The sequence below is a fragment of the Prorops nasuta genome, unplaced genomic scaffold (assembly GCF_024137725.1).
Source record: "Prorops nasuta isolate Cenicafe-Biocafe unplaced genomic scaffold, Cenicafe_Pnas_1.2 PNAS00010, whole genome shotgun sequence".
In the NCBI taxonomy this organism is placed as follows: Eukaryota; Metazoa; Arthropoda; class Insecta; order Hymenoptera; family Bethylidae; genus Prorops; species Prorops nasuta.
This window is the reverse complement of record NW_027116807.1, coordinates 2,397,327-2,420,598: the sequence shown is the minus strand read 5'-3', so window position 1 is coordinate 2,420,598 and position 23,272 is coordinate 2,397,327. Positions and strand designations below refer to the sequence as shown.

The window sequence follows — 23,272 nt, the reverse complement described above, 5'->3', positions numbered from 1 at the left end:
GTTTTCTCTTTATTACCTTAGGGAGAACTACGAATGTAATTTATTGAATTGAAACACATTATTGTTTTTCAAGATTATTTCATGGTATATTTAAAGTATGGAATAGATGCATATATATAGTACAAATTAGATATGTAATATTTCTAGGAATATATTAAACCAATTGTTAATACAGTGGCATAAACTTTTACAACACCAGTACAACGAGTTAATAGTATAAGTAATAACTCAACATGGAGTAACGTAAAACAACTTTTTATTCGAATAAACGCTACATTAATTTTTGATGAAACTGTGCATGTTTTCTCTTTATTACCATAGGGAAAACTACGAGTGTAATTTATCGAATCGAAACTTTATGGTTTTTCAAGATTATTTCATGGTGGTATTTCGAGTATGAAATAGATGCATATGCAGTATAAATAAAATATATGATATTTTTGGTAAATTCTTAAGCCAATTATTAATGCAGTGACACAAAATTTGACAAAGCCATGAATCCACCGAATTAATCATACAGACAATAACTCAACAAGGAATGTCATAAAATTTTCGTCACACGTATGCTATTATCGATCTTGTTGTGGCTGCATCATGCTCGATCCAGTGTGGCAAAGACGACACTTTGACGCGGTAGGAATTTCAGCTTAATTGAATGAAGCCTTCTTGAAATCGATAAATGGAGTACTAGAATATCGGAAGCAAAAAAGGTTAATGGAAGATTGACAGTATCAGCCATATTGTGCCATGAAATACCGAGTGTCTCTGGCATCAGTGAAAATAAATCACGAATCGCTTATACAGCAGAGAGAGAAAACTATTTTCGAAAAGCTACTTTGAAATTAGAGGAATTTACTCAACATAGATAGAAATAGAAGAGTTTTTGGTAAGTGTTTCAACCTTTCGACTATTTAAATGCATGTATAATGGAATAATATTTTAGGGAGATTCAATGGATGTTGATATAATTCTGGTCGTTAGGAGGGTGTTGGAGTGAAGTAAAGCAAGGTAAAGGCTGGGTGAGTGAGTAAAGCAAAGTAGATATTATAAAGGGGAGAAGTAGAGGGAGGGGAGGGGTAAGTGGAACATAGAGGTGAAATAGTATAGTATATAGAGAGCAAGGTTCAGGAGACAAGCAGTGAGCAAGGTCTGGCTTGGGCCAGCCTAGACTATCTAAAATACGATCCAGCTTATGAGACGTTCATTGGCTGCCAAAGATATGTATGCACTAGCGAACAGCTAAATTAAATTTTGAAGGCTACCCTGGTGGCAGGCTTTGGTATAAAGTTGAATGTCTCATCACTAGCTATATATACATAATAAAACTTGGCTCTCCAAGCCTTACTTAATTTCGAGTAATTTCTCTCTTTTGCTTTTTACCCAACTAACGAGTCATCAACAAATTGGGTACAGCTCGTCGCAGAATTCTGTCGACGCGAGTGGTGCTATCTGGTCCGTGATAAATCGACGAGGCTAACGAGGTATAACGAGTAAAACATTTCTAGCTGAGACGGGCAAAAAGTATCATTTACCCCTCACAGGCTACGTGTCTGCGACGCGACTAAGATCCTTTCAGTTTCCAAAGTTTACCGTATAAACAAGTGGTTGCATAAAACCCTTACTACCTATATTTATATCCTTTTCAACTCCTACATCGAAATAAAGAACTCGAGAGTGAATATACCTACCTTTGGATTTTTATAGCAGTTATTTTTCGTGAATATCTAATAAGAAAAAATGTTTTTATTTTTATCTGGTTTTTGCTTAATTTTTCTACATGAATGCTATCGTAAATATTTAATAAGAAGTTGTGTTTTTGTATGATTTAATTACAGTTAAAAAAGAATAGTAGAAATTTTCGATAGAGGAATATAGTGTTATTAGATAGCAGTGTTAGAATAGTATTTACAGTAATTGGCTATAGCACTACGAGCCATCTTTCAGCAAAAGAACCAGTGCAACTATAATTTTAGTTAGTTTGCACGTGTTGGAATCATCGTGCAAATTTGCAAATGAAATTACGCCATGGAAACTCGACTGGGAGGAAAAACCTGACAAAGTTTGGTCAAGCTTACAAAGAGCACGTTGGAAAAATCTTTGTCGAATAATGAAATCTATTTGATGCACACACACTGGAAAAAATGTGTAAAATTACAATTTATTAGTCACATTACTGCAAAATTATTTTTAAATTCACAGAACCTGTAAAATAACAATAATTTAACAGTTCTTACTAAAAAACTATTTTTTATAAGAAAATTACAAATTTACAAAGACAGTTGTGGGTTGCAAAGTTGCTCATAACTATCGTCGTAACTTTACACAAATCTCTCATAATGCAAGTGTACTGTAAGAAATTTATGTAAAATTACAATGACAGTTGTAGGCAACTCTGTGACTCACGTCTGTCGTTGTAAATTTACACAGGGCTATAAAACAAAAATAACTTAATAGTTATTTACTACAAAATTATTATTAAATTGAGATAAGTCTGTAAAATAGCAATAATTTAACGATCATTACTGCAAAACTATTGTTACAAAAATTACAAATTTAGAAGAATAGTCGTGAACTGAAAAATTTCTCGTAACTGTCGTTGTAATTTTACACAAATTTTATTTACAACGTGTAGTTTTACAACCTTTATTGTAGCACTATTCTAATATTTTCAATAAGTAAAGAAAATCTCGCTCGAAAGTACATCGATTTTCCCAAGGATAAAGCAGCACTTTCAAAAGTATTTGCACTTTTAATCTCGATGAGAAAACTTAAGATCGCTTATAGTGTTTAAAATCTTTCCTCGCACGAGCATTATTTTCCTAGACTGAGGAAAAGCTTTGAAGAAGTTAGAGACTACTTGGAAAGTACACGACGAAACTGAATCGATCTATCTTAAGCTCTCTGATTCTTTGCTCTCATGGCGGTCTTCAACTTTACTCAGCGCTCACTGCAAATTCCCTTTGATCGACAACGAGCTGTGATACTATTGTGGGAAAATCGAAGCCACTTTTAAATAAGCAAACAAGTCGATATAGATGCTCCTTTACGAGAGGATCTCGACGAAACGAGCGAAGAAGCTTTATGCAGATTTTGCTCTCGATACATAGCATACGTGTTTGGATGAAAGTTAAATCCCTTTCTTCTCTCGATCATTATTAAACATTTACATTTACATTCAACGTTATATACATGCCTATATACTTCATTACTAAAATATATTTCATTAACGATAAAACTCTTTTTTCTACTAATTATTATTATACATCTGTATCAGATTCCATAAACATGTTTTAGAGAAGGCAGAAAATTTACTTACGTAAAACATTTTTTAAAATTGATTTGCTTGCTACGTGGCATTTCAGGTACCACCTGAAAACCAGGAAGGAAACTTTTTATGATTGAAATATTATTCGGTTAAACTAAACTGCTACACTGGCTGAGGTTCAAACGTATACGTGTTACTTTTACCAAAAGTGGCCAATGTTATATTTGAAACGTGCGAATTCAAGTAGTACAACTTTTACACATGTAAACACAAACACATGTACATGTAGGGTTATATAACTCTTTCCGAACAATTAAAAAGAAAGGGTTATTTAGAAACACCGTAAGAAAAGAAATGGGATGATTAGAGAATAAACAGGGAATTGATTGAGGTAAAAAAATTGGCAGGAATCATTGGCTCTAATCAGTAGGAAATTCGCTTACTCACGGACTCGTCAGCGCCGTCGCTTCACATCGGATTATTGGCTCAAGTTCTCAACGCAGTTTGCCAAAGGGACTGCGCGTTGATAAGGCAGAGTTTTAATGGAATTTCTACTTGAAAAGTCTCCTATACCCTCCCCCTACCCAAAGAATCATCTACAGTACGATGAAATTGGAATATCTGCTCCCATATCACAAACAAAATAACTATAGTTGAATTTAATCAATCGCAAGGAAAAAGAACATAACGATACTATATATATTGTCCACAGCTTGGTAGGGAATTTTAACCGTAAGGTTTATAATAGAAATTCATTTTTAAGAATAATAGATAGAAAAGTACGAAATTTGTTAAGTTAAAAAGTGATCAAAGATGATTTAGAAGAAATGAATGACAATGATCAAAATATACGTGCAAGTTTTTATAATAGGCTGAAGCATAAGGTGTAAATTCGATGATTTAACGCTAAACGTAAAGAGGAATTTTTATATATGTTTGTTCATATTTAAAAATGGTCATTTGACCACTAAATGGTGGTCCCAGTATTAAAGGTGATCTAAATGATTCAGGAAAAAGGAAAATGATAGGAAGCAGTAAGTACAGGGATAAAAGTATTAGCTGATATTATAATAAAAGAAAAAGTATAATTTAATCAAATCAAGGGATCCTTTGGTACTAAATAATATCTGATTGAAAATAGTGAATGTTGATTAAATTAATTAGAATTTGATTGAACTAAAAACATCTGAGAATATTTTAAAAAGTTTGTGATGATTTCAAAGAGAGAGAGAAAAAATTTCTTAATAATAGCTTATTAATCCTCTCCCTGTATTAAAGTTACATGGCTTTGTAATAGTGAAGAATATTGCAATCAAAACGCGTGCAAGTATCCAGGAGCCGTGTACGAGGCGTAAATTCAACACAATTTAGCCATGCAGTTTATATCCTATAAACAATACACGTATATACCATACACATAAATAAATACCACGTAAGCATCATTTGCACACTCGTCCATTCGTAATTTCAAATCCAAATTAACACCAGTTTTAAGTGCCATAAATATTATCAACCATAATTATGTCTCGTTAATAAAAGGAGTTCCCATTACGTCATCAAAAAAATATTGTACCAGCTCGATGCAGTATGCAAAGGGATGTAACTTTAACGCGCTTTTCGTTCGTGTTTACGTATATACTGTTTCTACACGGGATATTCGAGGTAATAGTGTGCACGTACCTATATATATATATATATATATATATATATATATATATATATATGTTTGAACTTCGCTTATACCGAAACCAAATGAAATACCGCTTGACCCAACTGCGCGCGTTCTATTATTCCATGTACTCTGGGGAGATTTAAGTTACCACGAGTGTCTTTGTGTCTTCAAATTGCAGCCAAGTTGAATTACATAAAGACTTTGCTCGTTCTTGTTACGATGCGCTATATAAACCCTAAAGTTTTGAGAAACTATTATTAATATAATATTCATTGAAGAATGATAAAATTATAGAAATAAGTCATTAAGAGCTTGCCTTAGCATATACATGAAACGTTATTTCACTTGCAATGAAAAAAATTATTTAATTGAAATGAATCATTCGTTTTTATAATGAAATTATTCCAGCATAATTATATTAATGAAATTTTTTATTATTGTAATAAGACTTTTTACGAGGTTGCAAATTATTTTCTATTTGTATATATTCTCAATGCAATGTTCATTCGAATCAAGTAATTTTTTGTTATGTGCTGGAACGAGGTAACTGTAGAATTAAACATTGAAGTTGGAAACTTATAGATATCGTTACAAATGAGTGCTAAAAATCTCGCGACAGGAGCTGTAATTGTGTGGTTTTCTCAGACTATGAAGTCGTTATTATTATAATCAGTGGTAAGATATACTAATTGGAAAGATTGTCGTGCTACCTTCTTCTTGGCAAGCACTTGGCAAATTCGTGCCAAGACTAAACTAGCCAAGCGTGAAGGGAACAGAATAATTGCCAATGTAATTACTTCTGGAAACCGAAAAAAAAGGAAATATTTTAAAATTTTAATAGGAAAGATGGGAAAGGAACTTTTTGCCAGAATATTGACTACAAAAAGAAATAAAACTTTTAGTCGAAAATTTTAATAAAAATTTAAATCATTCTCAGTTTTTATTTACATGATAGTACTTGAAAATTAATATTTGCATGGATATTATTCAACACGTAGATACTACAACGACTAAGACATTATTCTTGCAATTGAATGAATATAAGTGCTATTTGATGATGGACAACCTGCTCAAATTAATATAACTTTGATTGAAAGCAGACGCTACTGGTTTTAATAACGATTCATTTGACCAATCCATTGATTGTCGAAACTCGTTAAAGATAAACGCGACTTGATCAATCGCTCCTCGTTTCTTAGTTATATACTTTCTTCAAGAATTTATAGCTATTATTAAAGCTCCCATTCATAACCTCAGACACATAAGATTTACTGAAATAAACATTAAAATTATTGAAAAAAGTTTAATAGGAAAAATGTAATTGATTAAATGTTTAATAATGATATAAACATATCTATTAAATTTTATTAGAATTCATTAAAAAAAGAACGGGATAACAAATCTAACTACCACAAACAGTATTGAGATAGTTTTCGAATGGATCGTGAGCTTTCATCGCTTATTTTTTTACGAGAAAACATTTCATCCAGTTATAAAGAGTGTAAAATGTAAATAGTTTCAATTGCAATTTTTCTACTACTGTAACTCAAAAATACAAAAACAAAATTACAATTACATATAAATTATATATGTATTATTAGTATAAAATTGTATAAAAATTTGTAATTTTATTTTCCATATTTTAAATTGCAGTAATTAAACAGTTCTTGCAACTGTAATTGCAGTTACATTTTTCTTTGTAACTGATTTTAACCATACAGAGAATGCAAATAAATCTAAATGTTCCTATTAAATCTACATATTCATTATTCGAGTTTCTCTCGTGAAAAGATCAGTCACGTGGATGAGAAAGAGAGACGGTAAAAGTTTTGTAAGAAAAAAATTATTAAATTAAAAAGTGAAAGCACACACAATACTCACGTTTTTAAAGCTCCATAAAAAATAGAAGATGCACAAGCTTAGGCTGTTTTTAGCAATGAAAAATCGTTGGGAAATGGGGTGGTGCTGGGTGGTTAAAAAACTCGTGGAGACTGTAATATTGAGAAATTTCTTGGACATTTTAAAGCAGCAAGATGCTTGGTGCAAGTGGTTTTCGAGCATTATTTATCGTTCACGATGGGACGAACTCGGAGGAGATCCGAGGAACACTGAGCAGCCAGCAGGGAACGCGGCGAATAACTGAGTCGGTCTAAAAGGGAATCGGTGAAGCTGCTGACTGACTATCCAGCCTTTCCAAATCTCCAACGTGGAGTGGGGCAAAAAATCACGCATGCGCTTCTCATACGATTCTACGTGTATCTGTGCAATTTTTATCACAAAGCCCCAACCCCGAATATCATTTCTCTAATTTACAGCTGAAATACTTTTATATGTATAGGTATTTTTATATTTTTTCCCTATTTCAATAAAGTTTATTGAAAATGCCATTTCAGAAAAATTGCGAATTTCAGTTATGGGACACGTTTACATACCTCGAGAGAATTTCTGTAAAATATTCAAGGAGATTGATCGTATTATTTAATTTGTTACATATGTGTCTACAATTTTGAAATTGATTTGTATAATTCGAAATAGAAATTATGATAGGATAATATTGGAAAATAAAAAAGCAAATCTGTTTATTATCACGCTAGAGAACATCTGTGTTAAAGAAAGAGAAGAACCAGGCACATATAAGGGGGCGTTTTCGAACTATATAATATAATTGCTTTTATCGAAAAAGGAGCCAAATGGTTGGTTACCAATTAGATTATTATGTTGATTAACGTCCAATTAAAACTCAGTTTTTTTTCTTCGAGTCAACCTTACGTGCAAATATTATATAATACTATAATATAGAATTTTTATGATTATAAAAATCTCTTGAAAGATGCCAATTGTTTATTAAAAGAAAGAAACTAGCTTCTCTTATACTAACATACGTTGATTATTATCTATCTAACAGTAATTAAAGTACAAAACAAATTAAAATTTATTAAAAATAAAATAAACGAACGATATGTATAGATATATTATTATTATGTTTAGGGAAGCTAGAAATGTTGAGTGGTGATGATACCAGTTTATCATTACGTTTTCCAGACATTATTTATTCACTGAAATATCATAATGTCACAAAGCAATACCACCCTTTTGCCATTGGGATCACTGAAAATCCGCTTCCTTTACTTCACTCACGTTATCCTAGCACATTCCTAACGTATATATTACATAAGCTAGCACGTGTATACAAGAATGATTTCTTTTTATCATCACGAATTAATAGTTTAAATCTTCTGTAATTTCAAGGCTCGATTGGTACGGAAACCAATTTAAATAGTAATAGAAAAGAAAAGCTAGGTAATTTATTCTTTGAATTTAAAATAAATAAGTAGCACATATATCTAGTAAAACCGAGATTGTCATTCGTAACTCAGAACACATTAGATATATAGAAATAAAGATTATAATATTATTGAAAAAATTGTAATAGAAAAATTAATGTAATATGTTAGAAATTTAATAATATTATAGAAACACGCACGTTTATTTAATTTTCTCAGAATTCGTTTAAAAGAGAATACAGGATAGCAGACCTAAGTAAAACATATTCTCTTGATTTCTTGAAGAAAAGTGCACGACACGAGGCGTGACAGAAAGCGAGTGAAACCGATGATCATTGGCAACTCTAAAGGGAGCTGGTTATTCGTTAAGCGCGGAGAATAATCGGGAGTCGAGGTCGCAAACAAATCGGAAGACAATGGAGTGCCGTGACAAGCAGTGGAGCGTCGATTCCTTTGTGGAAAATCATAGAGATTGAGCGTGTACCGGTTGACAATAGCGGCCAATCAAAGGCGGTGTGTGATTGAGAGACGCCATGTGCGTGTAAGGAGGGGGGATGACACGATGTTTGGGTAGAAGTGCGTCGCGACGCTTCACGGTTCGGACACTGAGAAAACATTCTTTGATTCAAATTAATCTTTATTTGAATAATTGCAAATAAATATTTACTTATTTTGAGCGAGAGAATGATTGATTCAATTAATTAAATCTCATTGATAGTAAATATTAATTTGCTTCTATTCAAATAACGATTTATTTAAATCAAGTGATCATTTTTCTCAGTGACTAGCAAAACTATACAGCAGTCTAAATTCATCGTTTGCACATTTGCTTCAGTCATTCGTTGTTTCCTCAAATTTTAAAATACTAATTTATTTTTATAAGAATGTAAATATTCTGACGTTATAATTATAATTAACGGATAATTAAAGGCGGTGTACTTGAGAGACGCCATATGCGCATAGGGAGAATGGGAAAGGGGGGGGGGGGGGGTGACATGTTTGGATGGACGAGCGTCGCGACGCTTAACGGTTCGTGCTAACGAAACTACACAGTCGTCTAATTATACAACTTTCATTCACTTCAGTCATTCATTACTTTTTCAAACTATATAGAATGCTGGTTTATTATCATAACGGTGTAAATATTGCAGAAATATATCACAAGTGACGTTATAATATAATTAACGGCCAATTAAAGGCGGTTTAATTGAGAGACGCCATGTGCGCGTAAGGAGGGGGAGGGGAGGGAGTGAATTGATGGTTGGGCGGACATGCGTCGCGACGCTTCACGGTTCGTACCAGCGAAACTACAGTCGTCCAATTTCATCGCTTTCATTCACTCCAGTCGTTCGTTACTTACCACAAAATTTAAAATACTACTTAACACTCACAACAGAGTAAATATTGCAGAATTATGTTACAACTGACGTTATAATATTAATAACCGTCCTATTTTAACAGAATTCCAGATTATCAAGACAAAAAAAAATCAATTACCATACGTGCAAAAGAAGTAGAATTTTTTATGCTACTTCTGTAGTTATATAGAATTAAGTAGTATAGTGTGGGCACCAAGTATAGCAAAGGGCTATAAATTTATAACGATTGAAAGGAATTATCTCAAGTGTGAAGTAAAAAATAGAATATATATAAATATAGCCACAATCTTTTCCGGTCATTACCCAAACTAGCTCCAAGCAGAGTAAGAAGTAACTGTAATTTTATACAGCCAATTTGAATCAAAAGGCAATCACGTTTTACATATATAGACACGAATTAAGTGACTATACGTTTTCGCTGTAAACTAGAAATTTTCTAGAGTTTTGAGAAAATTATAATTACAATTACAAGAAATTTTCAAACGTTCTGATTTATAATTGAAAAATTAAAATTACATGCTATCTTTATGTAATAGTAGATTTATACTAAATATAATTTAAACTAGTTTATAATTTTGTGTGTGGAATTTCAAATTACAGTAAATTAAGAGTACTCATAGTTGAAATTAGAATTGTAATTACATTTTGTCTAACACTGATTTCTGACAACGTTGTCACCAAATTTTCTAAAATGCAGGAAATTTCTTTACCGATGATGGTTATTACTTTCCTCCACCAATGGTAATCAGAAAGTAGAATATTACAGATTTCTTCATTACCTACTTCTTTCTTCCTTATTCAAGTTTGCTCGATCTTTTATTCTTTTTTACTTTCCACGTTAAAGATTCTTTTTCTTTAAAGAATAATTAAAAATTTGGTTGTTGCTTAGAGAACAATCGAATTTAAATTTAGTGTGGCACAGTAAAAACGCATAATCAATTTTAATACCCCCTTTAATTATCCACTGTCATAGCTCTCAAATTAACTATTATTATTCCAAGCTTTTTACAAGCTTAGAAATAAGTCTGGCTTAAATCGCTGCAATTTCCTGCTAGCATTCGCAATCAATTTACTTTTAATTCAATGGATGAGCCAACACTTTAATTACTGCAGTAAAGCAAAAGAAAAACTATAAAAGACAAAATACAAATAAAGCATATACATGTAGATCGATGAAACTACTGTATATTATACATATATATATATACGTTTATATAATTCATGAAAATCCTATTTGGATTTATTCGTAAAATAAAAATATTGACAAATTTTAGTGTAGAAAAATACAAGAGGGACTACATTTTCAAAGCAAGTGGTATTGAGGGTATTTTGGAAGAGCGTTTGTGTGTTTCAAGGCAGAAAGCTGCACGGTTGGATTTGTTTTGTTTGTTTGTTCTCGTTTAGCGAATTCGCCAAACGAATTGTCGAGGCCGCGCGTGCAATACACACATGCACGCAGAATTTTCCCTTGGCCGTTTACCAACAATGTCAATGGCATTCCCAAACCAAACCGTTACTGTAAAACCTACAGATTCAAAAGCTCAAAGCTCTCTCGAATCCTTCAAGTTGGCCAAACACCCACAACGCTCCCACTATTTTATATACTATTGCAAAAAATGAATTTGCCTTTTAAACTGCATCCTATTACAAGCAAACCGAGGAAAAAAACCCTTTGATTCAAATTTGTAAATATTTATTTGAATACTACCAATGAAATACAAACTCTCGGTTTTTTAATGTATATTCATTGAAATAAACGTTAATGATATAAAAGAAATTATCTTCCATGTAATTAAATTTCATGAATTCCAAGTAAATATTTAATTGTGGAACTATGCAAGAAAAGCCTTACTCCAACCAAAAGATTTTTCTTCTCAGTGCATATAATAAACTCTGCAGTAGAGGTCAAACTAAATGCAATACAATCATTAAATAGTTTTCATTTAATTATCATCCATTTGCAAATCAAATGCTCAAACGTAAATGATTTTTTAGAAGATTAACGAGTAGCCTCTCATAGTTAGAAAGAGAAAATTCATAATAATATATTATTATCTATCTTTGGAATAGTGCAATTGAGGTGTTAAGTTGCAAATCTTAAAAAAAAATTGTTTACAGGAAAAAATAGTTTCTTCTGCACTTTCAAAAAATACTTTAAAAAGAGCATGCCTTAGTTTGAAAAGAAATTACATCTGATATATTCCAAAATAATATGATTTTTTACTGTAAATATTGATATTTTGTACAAGAAAATGCAATAAACATATTTTTGGGAATAATAGAAAAATCACTTTTGTACATCTATACATCTCAATTGAAATAACTCAATAATAAATTTTACCTCCAGGTGAGATTCCGATGGGGCCACTGTTGCCCGTGAATAGCGAAACGCTTTCGTCTCGTTCTCGCGTATCTAGGGTCTGGCTTATCCGGAAGTCCGCAGCGCCGTGCTTTCATCAGCTTCCGGGTCTTTTCATCTATCTCCCCGGTTACAGGAATATTGCCGAATCTCTGCGATAAACCAAATTATGTCCTTTGAACTACTGCTATTTGAGCACTTAAACTAGGTTTCAGTGAATGCTATCTAGCCGACTGTACTATTCGGAGTAAAGTGTATTGTGACGTGCATTAATGCACACACACACCCATACACATAAATGTTGAAATTATAATATAGAACATATTTGATGAACGATAAATAAATATTAATTATGTAATTAGCTATTACTGAATTATCTCCTTTGAATTACCAATAATTGAACAGTTAAACTAGGTTTCAATGAATGCTACCCAGTTATCTGTACTGTTCATAGTAAAATGTATTGCAACATAAATGTGTAAATTATGGATATACATATAAATGTTGAAATTATAATATAGAACAGATTCGATAAACGGCAGATAAGCATGAATTATATATATATATATATATATATATATATATATATAGTTATTAATGAATTATGAGAGTAGGTGTATGAAATAATGTGTGTGTGCGCGCGTGAGAGAGGTTGAGAGAGACAAAAAAGGTGCGAAAAACAAAGAAAAATCGTTGTGTGCAATTGAGAGATGGGAAAGAAAGGTATTACGCTGAATATGTGTGAGTATGCCGGTAAAAAGGACGAAAAAAGCTCGTCGCTCATTGGGCACTTGTTGAAAGCAATTTTAACCGATTAGTTGAAGAAATTCTTCGTTTGAATTCGAAGGTATTCCTGCGTACATGGGTGACTATTGAAAGTAGACTAACAAGGCTGATTTTCATGCAAATCCTCCGGAAGAATGGAACGTTACGAATGTCAGATCGATTTTTCCAAAGGTGCTTGACGTTCTCTCTCTCTCCCTCTCTCTCTCTTTATAATGTAAAACAAGTCTCTACAGTCATTTCCAAACTCTTTCACGGTACCTGCTAAGCTACCCGTTATTAATTGTTCTCAAGCAATATAACTTTATTGTTTCTAAACACACATTTCGAGTTTTTTTGTTAATTAATCATCGAACTCATTACTGAAACTGTCGTTCCATTAATGTTAGCAAGTAGACACTTGCAATTTAAATTATTGAATGATTATATAAAGTTTGGGAAAACTTCCCTCAATATACCATTTACACGCGCAAAGAAATAATAAGCTATTATATCAAGAAAAGTTATTCTTAATGTTTAAAGACTGAATTTATTCTTTATCTTCTTTAATTACTCTTACACATTTTTAATAGAAATAAGTATGATCAATTTAACAAAAGTTCACTATTTTTAATCAGATATTTACTTAGTGCCAAGCCCTTCCTTGATTTGATTAATTCGTACTTCTTTTTGATTAATATTGGCTAATATTTCTCTTGGAATAAGCCATCGGATATTAATTATCCTCGAGAAATATAACTTTGTCACTTGTATTTAATTATAACTGTATTGTTTTTAAACACATTCCGCGTTTTGTCAATTAATCATCAGACTCATTATACTGAAACTGCCGTTCCACGTTAACGTTCTCAAGTAGATAGTTGCAGCTTAAGTGATCGAATAATTATATCGAGTTCGTGAAATAAATTTGTAAAAGTAGTGGTTCACCCATGCCATGCTTGTATCAGCTGTTTAACACCAAAGTTACCATTTACCAGTAAAATTACATTTTTTAAATTTAAAAACATGCGCGTAAACAGTTGATCAATCGTTTTAGTGTTAATAAATCCTTCTTCACCTGCAGATTCTTAATGGCGTCCCTCAATTGATCTTCCGTCCGCAAATTTCCAGTCTCCAAATCCGATTGAGGTAGATATCCAAATTTCATCAGATAATGTTGCTGAAATGAGCAAAGCACTCCATTAAATTCCAGTTAAATTTAATAAAGTAGATGTGAAGTTGAATTAACTGATAATGAACTCGAACACTCGTGCATCAGTCAGCACGAACATCAAGTATATCGTTATTTTTTAAGTTGCTGTATGATAATTAAGGACAGAGAAATTTAATTACTACGTACTAGACTAGTGCAAGTGTTCCAATTCGTTGTTGGATTAAACATAAACAACAATTAAAACTTGGAGATCGACTAGGAAATAATTATAGTATTTGGAAGCTGATAAATTTGAATTAGCATAACTCTATAGATACGTTGAGATATATAGCAAAGCACAGAAAATTAATTCATCGACCTTTCTACAAACTTCATTACACAATTTCTCACGAAAAATTGGTATGCCAGACTGATGGCTCGAACAGGATGCCTCAATTTTTGATTTGGAAATACGCGTGAATATAATGACAAATTTCATATTGGGAAAGAGGACACGTGGTTCAACATAGAATCTCTTAGCACACTGAGAAAAAATGTTCAACCAATCAAATATAAATTAATTATTGCAATGAAAAGATCTTATATATCAATGAATTTTCTTCATGATTGTACATAAAAATATTTTTCAATGCACTCTTTCGATTTTCAACGTCATCAACGATAACTCTATACATGGATATAAATGTATAAAATGATGAATACTCCGAGAAAATCACAAAGCTAATTAAAAAAAATACAGGAACTCTCGTATCTTCCTTATACAATACACTATACCTATTTCACGTTTGTAAACACATATAACGACAAGATTGACATTCAGAAGGGGTACACGTGTTTAAAGCTAGATTCTACCGTGCTCTTGACCGCCAAGTAAACGAGCAAAGAAGCTTTGCTTTTGCTCTCGCCGCGTGCCAAGTGCAATACTGCAGTATGCACTCTGTGCACCGACGAGTAGAGCGAGCAGAGAGAGAGAGAGAGAGAGAGAGAGAGAGAGAGAGCAATCAAGCAACTCTCTGCAAGTATGCCGGCCATCAATTTAATCCGTTAACGAATCTTCGCTCCGGCGCGTCATTCTTTTACCACGAATAACTTCCAGCAGCAGCCATTATCTCAGCCAAAGCTCTCCTTAACTAATAATGTACTGTATATACATGTATAACTATATATAAGCACAAATCACTCGTAATTGATTATGTCGAGATCTTTGGAATTGCGCTAGCACTAATTCCATCTCCTATCCTCTTCGCCATCGATGCAATTGTCATAATTATCAATAACCGAATCCTATTAGTGCTGGACGCGAGTCAATTGCTGCGAATAGCTCCGGCAGAGTTCGATGATTCGATTATTGCGTTTGCTAAAGGGACTCGGTAAAACATTCATCGAGTCATTTTACTTTCTATATATTGAATATTGTTAAATAATAATGGAAGGATGGCAACGTGTTACAAAGTTTTTTTCATAATTTTGCATTGTTTCCATAAAAGCCACAATTTTATACTTTCTACGCTGGATGTTATTAAATAAAGGAAGGATGACCACTTTGTCACGAAGTTTCTCATTATTTTATTATTCTCATAAAAACTATAATTTTACTTTCCACGCTTGATTAAACATGTAAAGATGATCACAGTGTTACGAAGTTTCTCATAATTTTATCCTTCCCATAAAAACTACACGAGCAAATCCCATCGATTTATAACACACTTGGAATAATATTGTCCTACGACTGAAGTTTCAAGTTATTCGTTCAATCCAGTTTCTTTGGATTGAGTTTAATGCTTTCGTATATAAGTCTTACTAATATTATTTGTCTGGGCCAAACAGTGCGCTATTGTTGGTATTCCTAATGGAACGTTAACTCGTATACTTTATGGGTGTATTAAGTTGCATCGACCACTCGCGTTGGAAAATCATTAGGATTTACTACTCTCCTATAGTGGAGGTCTGAAAACAGCTGTTCTTTTGTTTACATCAGCATACGCGTTAAATCTCCACAACTATATTTGACATCATTGTAAACGCGCGAAATGATTGTTTAATTCGAATGATTTAAGAAGGATGCTTCGAACGAAAGAATCGTGATTGATAAATTGTGCAAAATGTACGTTCGACTTTAATCAAATTGATCGGGACAGGGTATACAGTATGACCTTGAAAAGAACCTTAATAAAACACAGGAATCTGTCCAATGATAATTTCTCGGAAAGAAATGAACAAAAATTAAGAGAGATTGATAGAGGAGGACACGATTCTCAGAAAATATCGATATAGCGGTAAAGTGGTTTTGCCCGTGAGTGTTTTTTTATATAAGAATACTGGGAAGGTGATAGAATGAATAAAATCGGGGGGAGGGGGGGGGGGTAGAAAGAGAGAAAGAGATCGAAAGACAAAGGTGAAGGTAAGTGAAATATGCTATCGAGTTTCCGTTATGTATGAAAATAGCGAATGGTCAAGGAGGGAGGAGGGAGGAGGGGGGGGGGGGGGGGAGAGGAGGCTAATTTAGAAGAAAGCGGGAGCAAGAATTGTCCGGCTGCATAGTCGTGCATTTTGCTTTCATTTTATTTGCCAAAGAGAACCGGTTGCACGTGGCTTTGCTAAAGCGACCGGCCGATTGCCATTTAAGGCGGATAATATAAATCGTGGAATCTCTCGGACAAAGAGATATTTTCGGTTCTGCTTGACTTGCTCTCCGCACAACGTTTCTCTCTCGCCTCCTTTCGTATTTCTCATTACTCTCTGCAAAACGATATATGGCTATTAAAAAAAACTTAAGAATTCCACATCAACGATAAAGAAAAATTTCTAACAACAACATAAAACATTTAACAATACTATACAGTACATTATTAACACTTTATCGACCGGTAGCCTATTTATCGGCTTTTCGACTGCCAGCGCTTATTGACCGGTAGCCTATTAATCGGCTTTTAGTTATCGACGTTTTTTGTCAGTGGGTTGCATAAATATCAATAAAATTCCATTACTTTAAAACAAAAGGAATAAGCACAACACAATGCATAGTGAAAATTTAGCCGGTACTGGGAGTAAATTCGAGCGCGATTAAGCCGGTACTTACTGAGTAGTAGCCTCAACCACGACCGGTCGATAAAGTGTTAAAATAAAAGTTAAAACTAATACTTCCTTGCGAAAAAAAATTATTTCTTTTATACACATGCAATCATATGAAAAACGTTAAAATGGGAAAAATCGAAGATCTTGAGGAAACGAGGAAAACTTTCTGCAAAATAGCAATGAGAGAATGAAAACAAAAAAATTGAACCAATGAAAAACTATATTTTGTAACAATTGCAGAATATTCTCTCTTGACGATAACTTGTTTTGAAATCGAGGAGAGAGATGCGAAGAGCTTGAATAACAATGTCGCGACTTACGGGATTTTCAGGTATGATCCTGGAGGGTTAGTCACGGTCCAGTGATAATATGGACGAGGGCAAAGCACGATAAGAGTAATAAAGAGACGAAGAAAATATGGAATTATACGCGTAGATTGATATTTTTTAAGCGAGAAATCCGGTTGACTCCTCTTCGGGATTAGGGCGACGATGACCTTTGGAGTTTCCGGCGTCGGCGACGAGGATGAATAGCCCGAAGGGAGGAGGATGAGGTGGTTGAAGCGAAAAGGGTGGATGCATGGTAAATGAATGGTCGAATTCGAGGCGAAAGAAGCGCGAGGAGCTTGAATAACAATCTCGCGATTTGTAGGATTTTCAGGAGTGATCCAGGAGTGTTAGTCACGGTCCGGTGATAATATGGACAAACACAAAGCACGATAAGAGTATATACCGAGACGAAGAAATTATATGGAATTATACGCGTAGATTGATATTTTTTAAGCGAGAAATCCGGTTGACTCCTCCTCGGGATTAGGACGGCGATGACCTTTGGAGTTTCCGGCGTCGGCGACGACGATGAATGGTCCGTAGGGAGGAGGATGTGGCGGTTGAAAGGAAAAGGGTGGATGCATGGTAAATGAATGGAGAGAATATAGTTTGTTTGGTAAGATGAGCGAGATAATAGCAGGGAACACAAAAGTGGTGTGGGTTTTCGTGGAGCTGGCCAAGCTAATAAGATAAAAAAGGAGGAAGAAAGAAAGAGGAAAAAGAGGGCAGAGAGACAATCGTAGGAGGAGGCTGTGAGCGGGCGGTGAACTTGCCAAGTAGAAGCTGTTGGAGTCGTTGAAGAAGAGAGACGCGTACGCGTAGAGAGGCTACCGAGTTCCACGCTCTCGCATACACAAATAGAGAGAGAGAGAGAGAGAGAGAGGGAGAGGCGCCGAGATTGCGCGAAAGCCGAAGAACTTTCCTCTTCCTGCTCTCCCCGGATTCGTCAGAGGCGTGGGCAGCGTAGCCGATTTTATACTAGACGGTTCGACACACTTGACAATGGCTACTATTTCCCTTGACCAGCGATGAAAATTCTATTTTTACAATATTTCTTATTACGGAGCAAAACAAAGCTCTCTTACTTTGCACGTGACTGTAATCGAAACAATTCGACAGGGACTATATATGTACAGGGTGTGAGAGTAAGAGCGATGCGTGACTAAACTTTAAGGGAGCGTTTGTAACTTGGCTGGAGAAATTTTGTCCTGAGAAAAAATGTTCGCGTTGACGTTCTGCACGCACCCTTCAATTTTTGCCTAACGTCGCTGTTACGGTAGTATATATATATAGTAAGGAGAATCCCGGAAACAAGGCCAGTGAGGTTAAGTGGTTAGTTTAGTTGGCGGTAAGCAATTGGTCCTACCTCTCGACTCATAAAGAATTATTGTGTCTCTCTTAATCGCCTCGTCGATATCTTATTCCTTTTCACTAAATATCGTTTTGTCTCTACCGATAAGACCTAATTTTACTGTCCACTTGAGACTTTTCAAACTGTTTCTCGGACTGAACGCGCGTATCTTTCACAGTTTCTTTTTTGGCCAATTTATTTAAATTTCAGGACAAGGAATCAACTGTCTGTCCTCTCGTGACGAGTGATTTCATTATACGAGTTAAGACGGAGTTAAACGGAAGATACTTCAATTTATCCAGCATTCGTTAATAAAGCAATAAGACAAAGACGTTTCTTATTATATTTTTGGTTGCTTCGAGAAAATTTTATCCAGAAATGGAGAGAGAGAGAGAGAGAGACTCGTTTATTTTGCACACAGAATTGAATATTTATCAATGCAGAAAACAGAAGGAAACACAAGATTCGTTAGAACGATTCCCAGCGAATTAAGAATTCAAGTCGATTCTGAGTAAAGGAGAAAAGGTTGAAAAGTCAGTTAAATTAAAGTATAATTACAAAGCTTCGTATTTAACGAGACGTTACGCGTCAATCCAATTTAACGAACGAAACGACGATCTGTCACAGGTTAAATTAATAAAAATGAGCTGTAGACTCGATCCAACCCGGAGGGGATCAATTTATTATTATGCCATAAATCTTTGTATTTTATGCTTTGGGAACGCCTGGTGAAAGCTTTTTTTATTTTAGACTTGCTCAATGTTTTCTATTAGTTTGATCAATTCGTGTCAAGCCTAATTGAATTTTCAACATTGGGGAATAAACGTTTTCATCTCGCGGTAATTGAAGCAGCACGCGAGAAAGAAATTGAGCGTTTAAACCCTTCCATTGAAACGAATGAGATGCTATCTCTCTGGTGACGATAAAAAATTGGCGCCGCTTATACCAAAGCTTTTCCTTCCTCGATTATAATCTTCTGCGCTATATGCTAGTATACCACATGATTTTGTCTTTACTCGCACGTTGGAGCTTCAGAGGCAAATGTTGAAGATTTCATTTGTTTTCTATTTAAATAAATAAGAAGCTATCTCTCTGGTGACAATAAAAAATTATTACTTTGTACAAAACCTTTTTCTTCCTCGATTATTATTTTCTATGTTTTTTTTATAATACTGAAACGTTAGAGCTTCGGAGGAAAATGTTGAAGATTTAATTTGCTTTCCATTGAAACAATTAAGAAGCTATCTTTCCTGCGACAACAAAAACATCCCTTTGTACAACAAAACCTTTTCTTTCCTCGATTATAACCTTGTGTTATACAAGTGTACCACATGATTTTGTTTTGACTTACACGTTAGACTGCACTCTCTCATAAATGTTGTAGCGAGTGAACATCGAAGGTCAACTTTTGAGTCTGGGAGGCAAACGTCGGAGATTTGAGTTTGTTGTGTCAGGAGGCAGCGAAGCGCGTCGACTAGCGTAAGATAAGCATTAGGCAGAGCAGATGCTGCAGTCTAAACAGTGCTTCTGCCTGCACGAATGAACAAACGCAAACTCACCTTTTTTTCTAACATACACACAGTGTATGCGCAAACTGTTTACTCCCCTATGTGTATTATTCTTTACCTATCGCTGCTTTCTTTTCGCTTCCTTTCGACACGACTCGTTCCTCTCGAAATTGAAAGATATTCCACACACTCGAGTGGTATAAGAAACTCGGTAATATCATTGTGTGTAAACTGTTAAATATTCATCGATGCATTTTTCATGGCAGAACGTACTGCAGTGGAGAGTCGTCCCATTGACATTGTGGCGCCAGCCGGAAATCGACGGGCGAACGAACCGTGCACGACCGGACCGATCGTCCCATCGTGTACCGACGGATGTCGGATATCCACACAACCATGAGTAAAATGTAAATTCTCCAGCCCATCTCCCTTTCTATATACTCTTTTTGTTCCTTCGCACAGGACATGCAAATATTTTTTTGCTCTCCCCCTCCTTTCTTCTTTAACTTTCAATTTATACAATATATGCTATTTGGAATTATCAACGTTTCCAGCTTTTTGGTGCAATATTAATCTTAAAATTAAATTAATTCAAATCAATGTGATTAAGGCGTTCGATAAGATTTTTGTTTCTTTAAATGATATAAATTTTTGTCGAACAACTCAAATATCGTGCAAGGAATTCCAAGTTCATAATAATCACATGTATACACTTGTATTTTACCAAACGCAATCTATTCCAGAGCTTGAAAGTTAAAATTTTTAAAAAATTATGTTAGGATGGAATAGTTCGGAAAATTCAAGTATATTTCTTACAAGATGAAAAATCCAGTGTCTTGTGCGATAGTATGTGAATATAAGTTGAATGAGTGGCCCCTTTGTAAAACTAGAATAAATTGTAACGGTGCAGCTGTTACACTCGCTATACAGAGTGACTCATCAATAACAACAGAGACTATTTACTAATACCAGCATTTTGCTTTCTATTATTTCATCAGAGTAACGCGAAGGAGAAGAGCATTTTTGTGATTGAAAACAATTTCTAGGTAAAATGACAACGGAAGCTGCAGGTTCAGCTTCAATAACGAGAATGAAATTGGATTTCTCTCGGTATTCTGGACACGCTTTCGGATAATCCAATGGTCGAACGATCGTTGCCAGTGTTTATCGTCCTGCGGGATCGAACAAGACTCTCGGGAATCGAGCGCTTGCAAGAAGGGAACTTGAAAAATTTCCGCTGCTTTTAGTTTCTCCCATCATCCTTCGGGAGGGATGCGAGGGATTATTGCACCGGATATTCAAAATTTAATATAATAAGCTAGTATTAAAATTCTTATATAAAGGATCGATATTCCAAACGTTCTAAATTCTGATTTCTCCTTATCGATAATTGTTTCGTTTCCCGCTGCTTAGGACAACGTCCGATGATTGGAAAAATTCCAGCTGATCCGTTCGTGCAACGCTTAAATACGATTCATTTATTCCAGAGGTTCAACATTCTTTGACCAATCACAGGGGAAAATTGCCGAGCGATCTTCGCGTGCTTAGAATTCATTTTTAATTCAGTGTATATGGCTTCCGGTCACGTGACAAAGTAATTATCAATATGATTGTAAGAAAATTTATTTACTCGTGGAATTTTATCGACTAGTTTGTCAATAATTTTATCATTTATAGAAAATAGTTTATTCTTTGTATTATAAAATATTAGACGAGGTATATATTTAAATCGAGAGCTTATGGATATTTTCTTTAAAAGCTAAGAGAAAATCTTTGATTTTAACTTACAAAGTTACTTACGAGTGGCCAGTATCAATTCATTGATAGTAACTAGTACTACCGAGCAACGGAATCTCATTCATGTAGATCACTCTAATCCCTAAATCACGCAGAGGCCAGATGATCTGTTAGAGTATATATCAAGAACGATCTTCGTAGATTGAATTGAGCCGGAAATGTAGGAGGATCGTTCAGGCATAATGGAACTTGCAAGAATGTTAATTTGGGCAACACAAATCAATACGATCACGAAGGGAACCAATAAGCTATTATAAAGCAAAAATATTTTCTTAATATATTTGCAAACTGAATTTAATCGAAACGATCACTATCTTTCTCAAGCTATTTTTAAACGCTCTTAATTCAAATAAATTATAATGAATTTAATAAAAATTAAATATTTTCAATCAGATAATTACTAATTACCAGACTATTCCTTGAATCGATTAATTTATACTTCTGTTCCCCATTAATATCAACTAATATCTCTTTTCGTTATCACTACAATAACCGTTTTTATTCTGATATCACCGTTTCATAAACACGTAAAATTGGACGCGAGTTATACCCAAGTGCATAAAATAAGCTAATTTGATACTTGTCTGATCAATATGGAATAAACGTGATAAAAAACTGACGCGTCGCGGGCGTGGCGTCTGGAACGATGACGAAGTTGATGCATTGACGAAAAAGCTAAAGGGAAGAGCGACTATGGCAGGAGGGCGCAAAAAGTCGAGAGAGAGAGAGAGGTTCGGCACGTCGGCGGCGGCGGGATTTCGTACGGTGACCCGATGCAGCCTGCTCTTGGAATAAGATTGAGCTAAATATAGGTCGTGGCAAAAATAGATCAGTCCGACGACCGGGGTTGACGACGACTAGGCCCGTTCTTATCCTCACAGACACTACTACTTTATGGAAATCTCTCCAGAGACGAACAGGCGAATCAGCTGACCAAAAATTTACTTTATGGGTGGATTTGTGTTAAGTAAATTTCAATTTCTTAAATTTAATAGTCAAATAATTCACTGGTCCTATCTCTATATAGATACATTTCCATTTTGTGAAACTTGCCTGAAGAAGGAGGGACTGATCAGCTGAGCAAAAAGTCAATTAATGCGTGAATTTATGTTACGAAAATTTGTATTTTGTTTTTTTTTTAATTTAATAATAAAATCATTCAATCTTATCTGTACAGAGACCGAGGTACAGACACTACTATTTTATGAAATCTGTACAGAGACGGGAAAACTAATCAGCTGGGAAAGAACTCAGTTTATTAATGAGTTTATACTAGCTAAACTTGAATATCTTTAATGTAATAATAAAATAATTCAC

At 34.3% G+C, this 23,272-nt stretch overlaps 1 protein-coding gene across 5 annotated transcripts in view; it reads right to left on the bottom strand.

Moving 5' to 3' along the window:
* Mmp2 (Matrix metalloproteinase 2) overlaps positions 1 to 23,272 on the bottom strand; it is a 51,244-nt gene that overhangs the window by 18,046 nt on the left and 9,926 nt on the right. For 4 of the 5 annotated variants that reach the window (XM_066732630.1, XM_066732632.1, XM_066732631.1 and 1 more), the window contains exons 6-7: positions 13,800 to 13,901; positions 11,942 to 12,111 (exon numbers count right to left, since the gene is read on the bottom strand). In XM_066732630.1, the coding sequence (XP_066588727.1) occupies positions 11,942 to 12,111; positions 13,800 to 13,901 (272 nt within the window). Of the gene's footprint in view, positions 1 to 3,316; positions 3,370 to 6,818; positions 7,080 to 11,941; positions 12,112 to 13,799; positions 13,902 to 23,272 lie in introns of those variants that run through there. The other variant, XM_066732633.1, reaches the window with a different exon arrangement.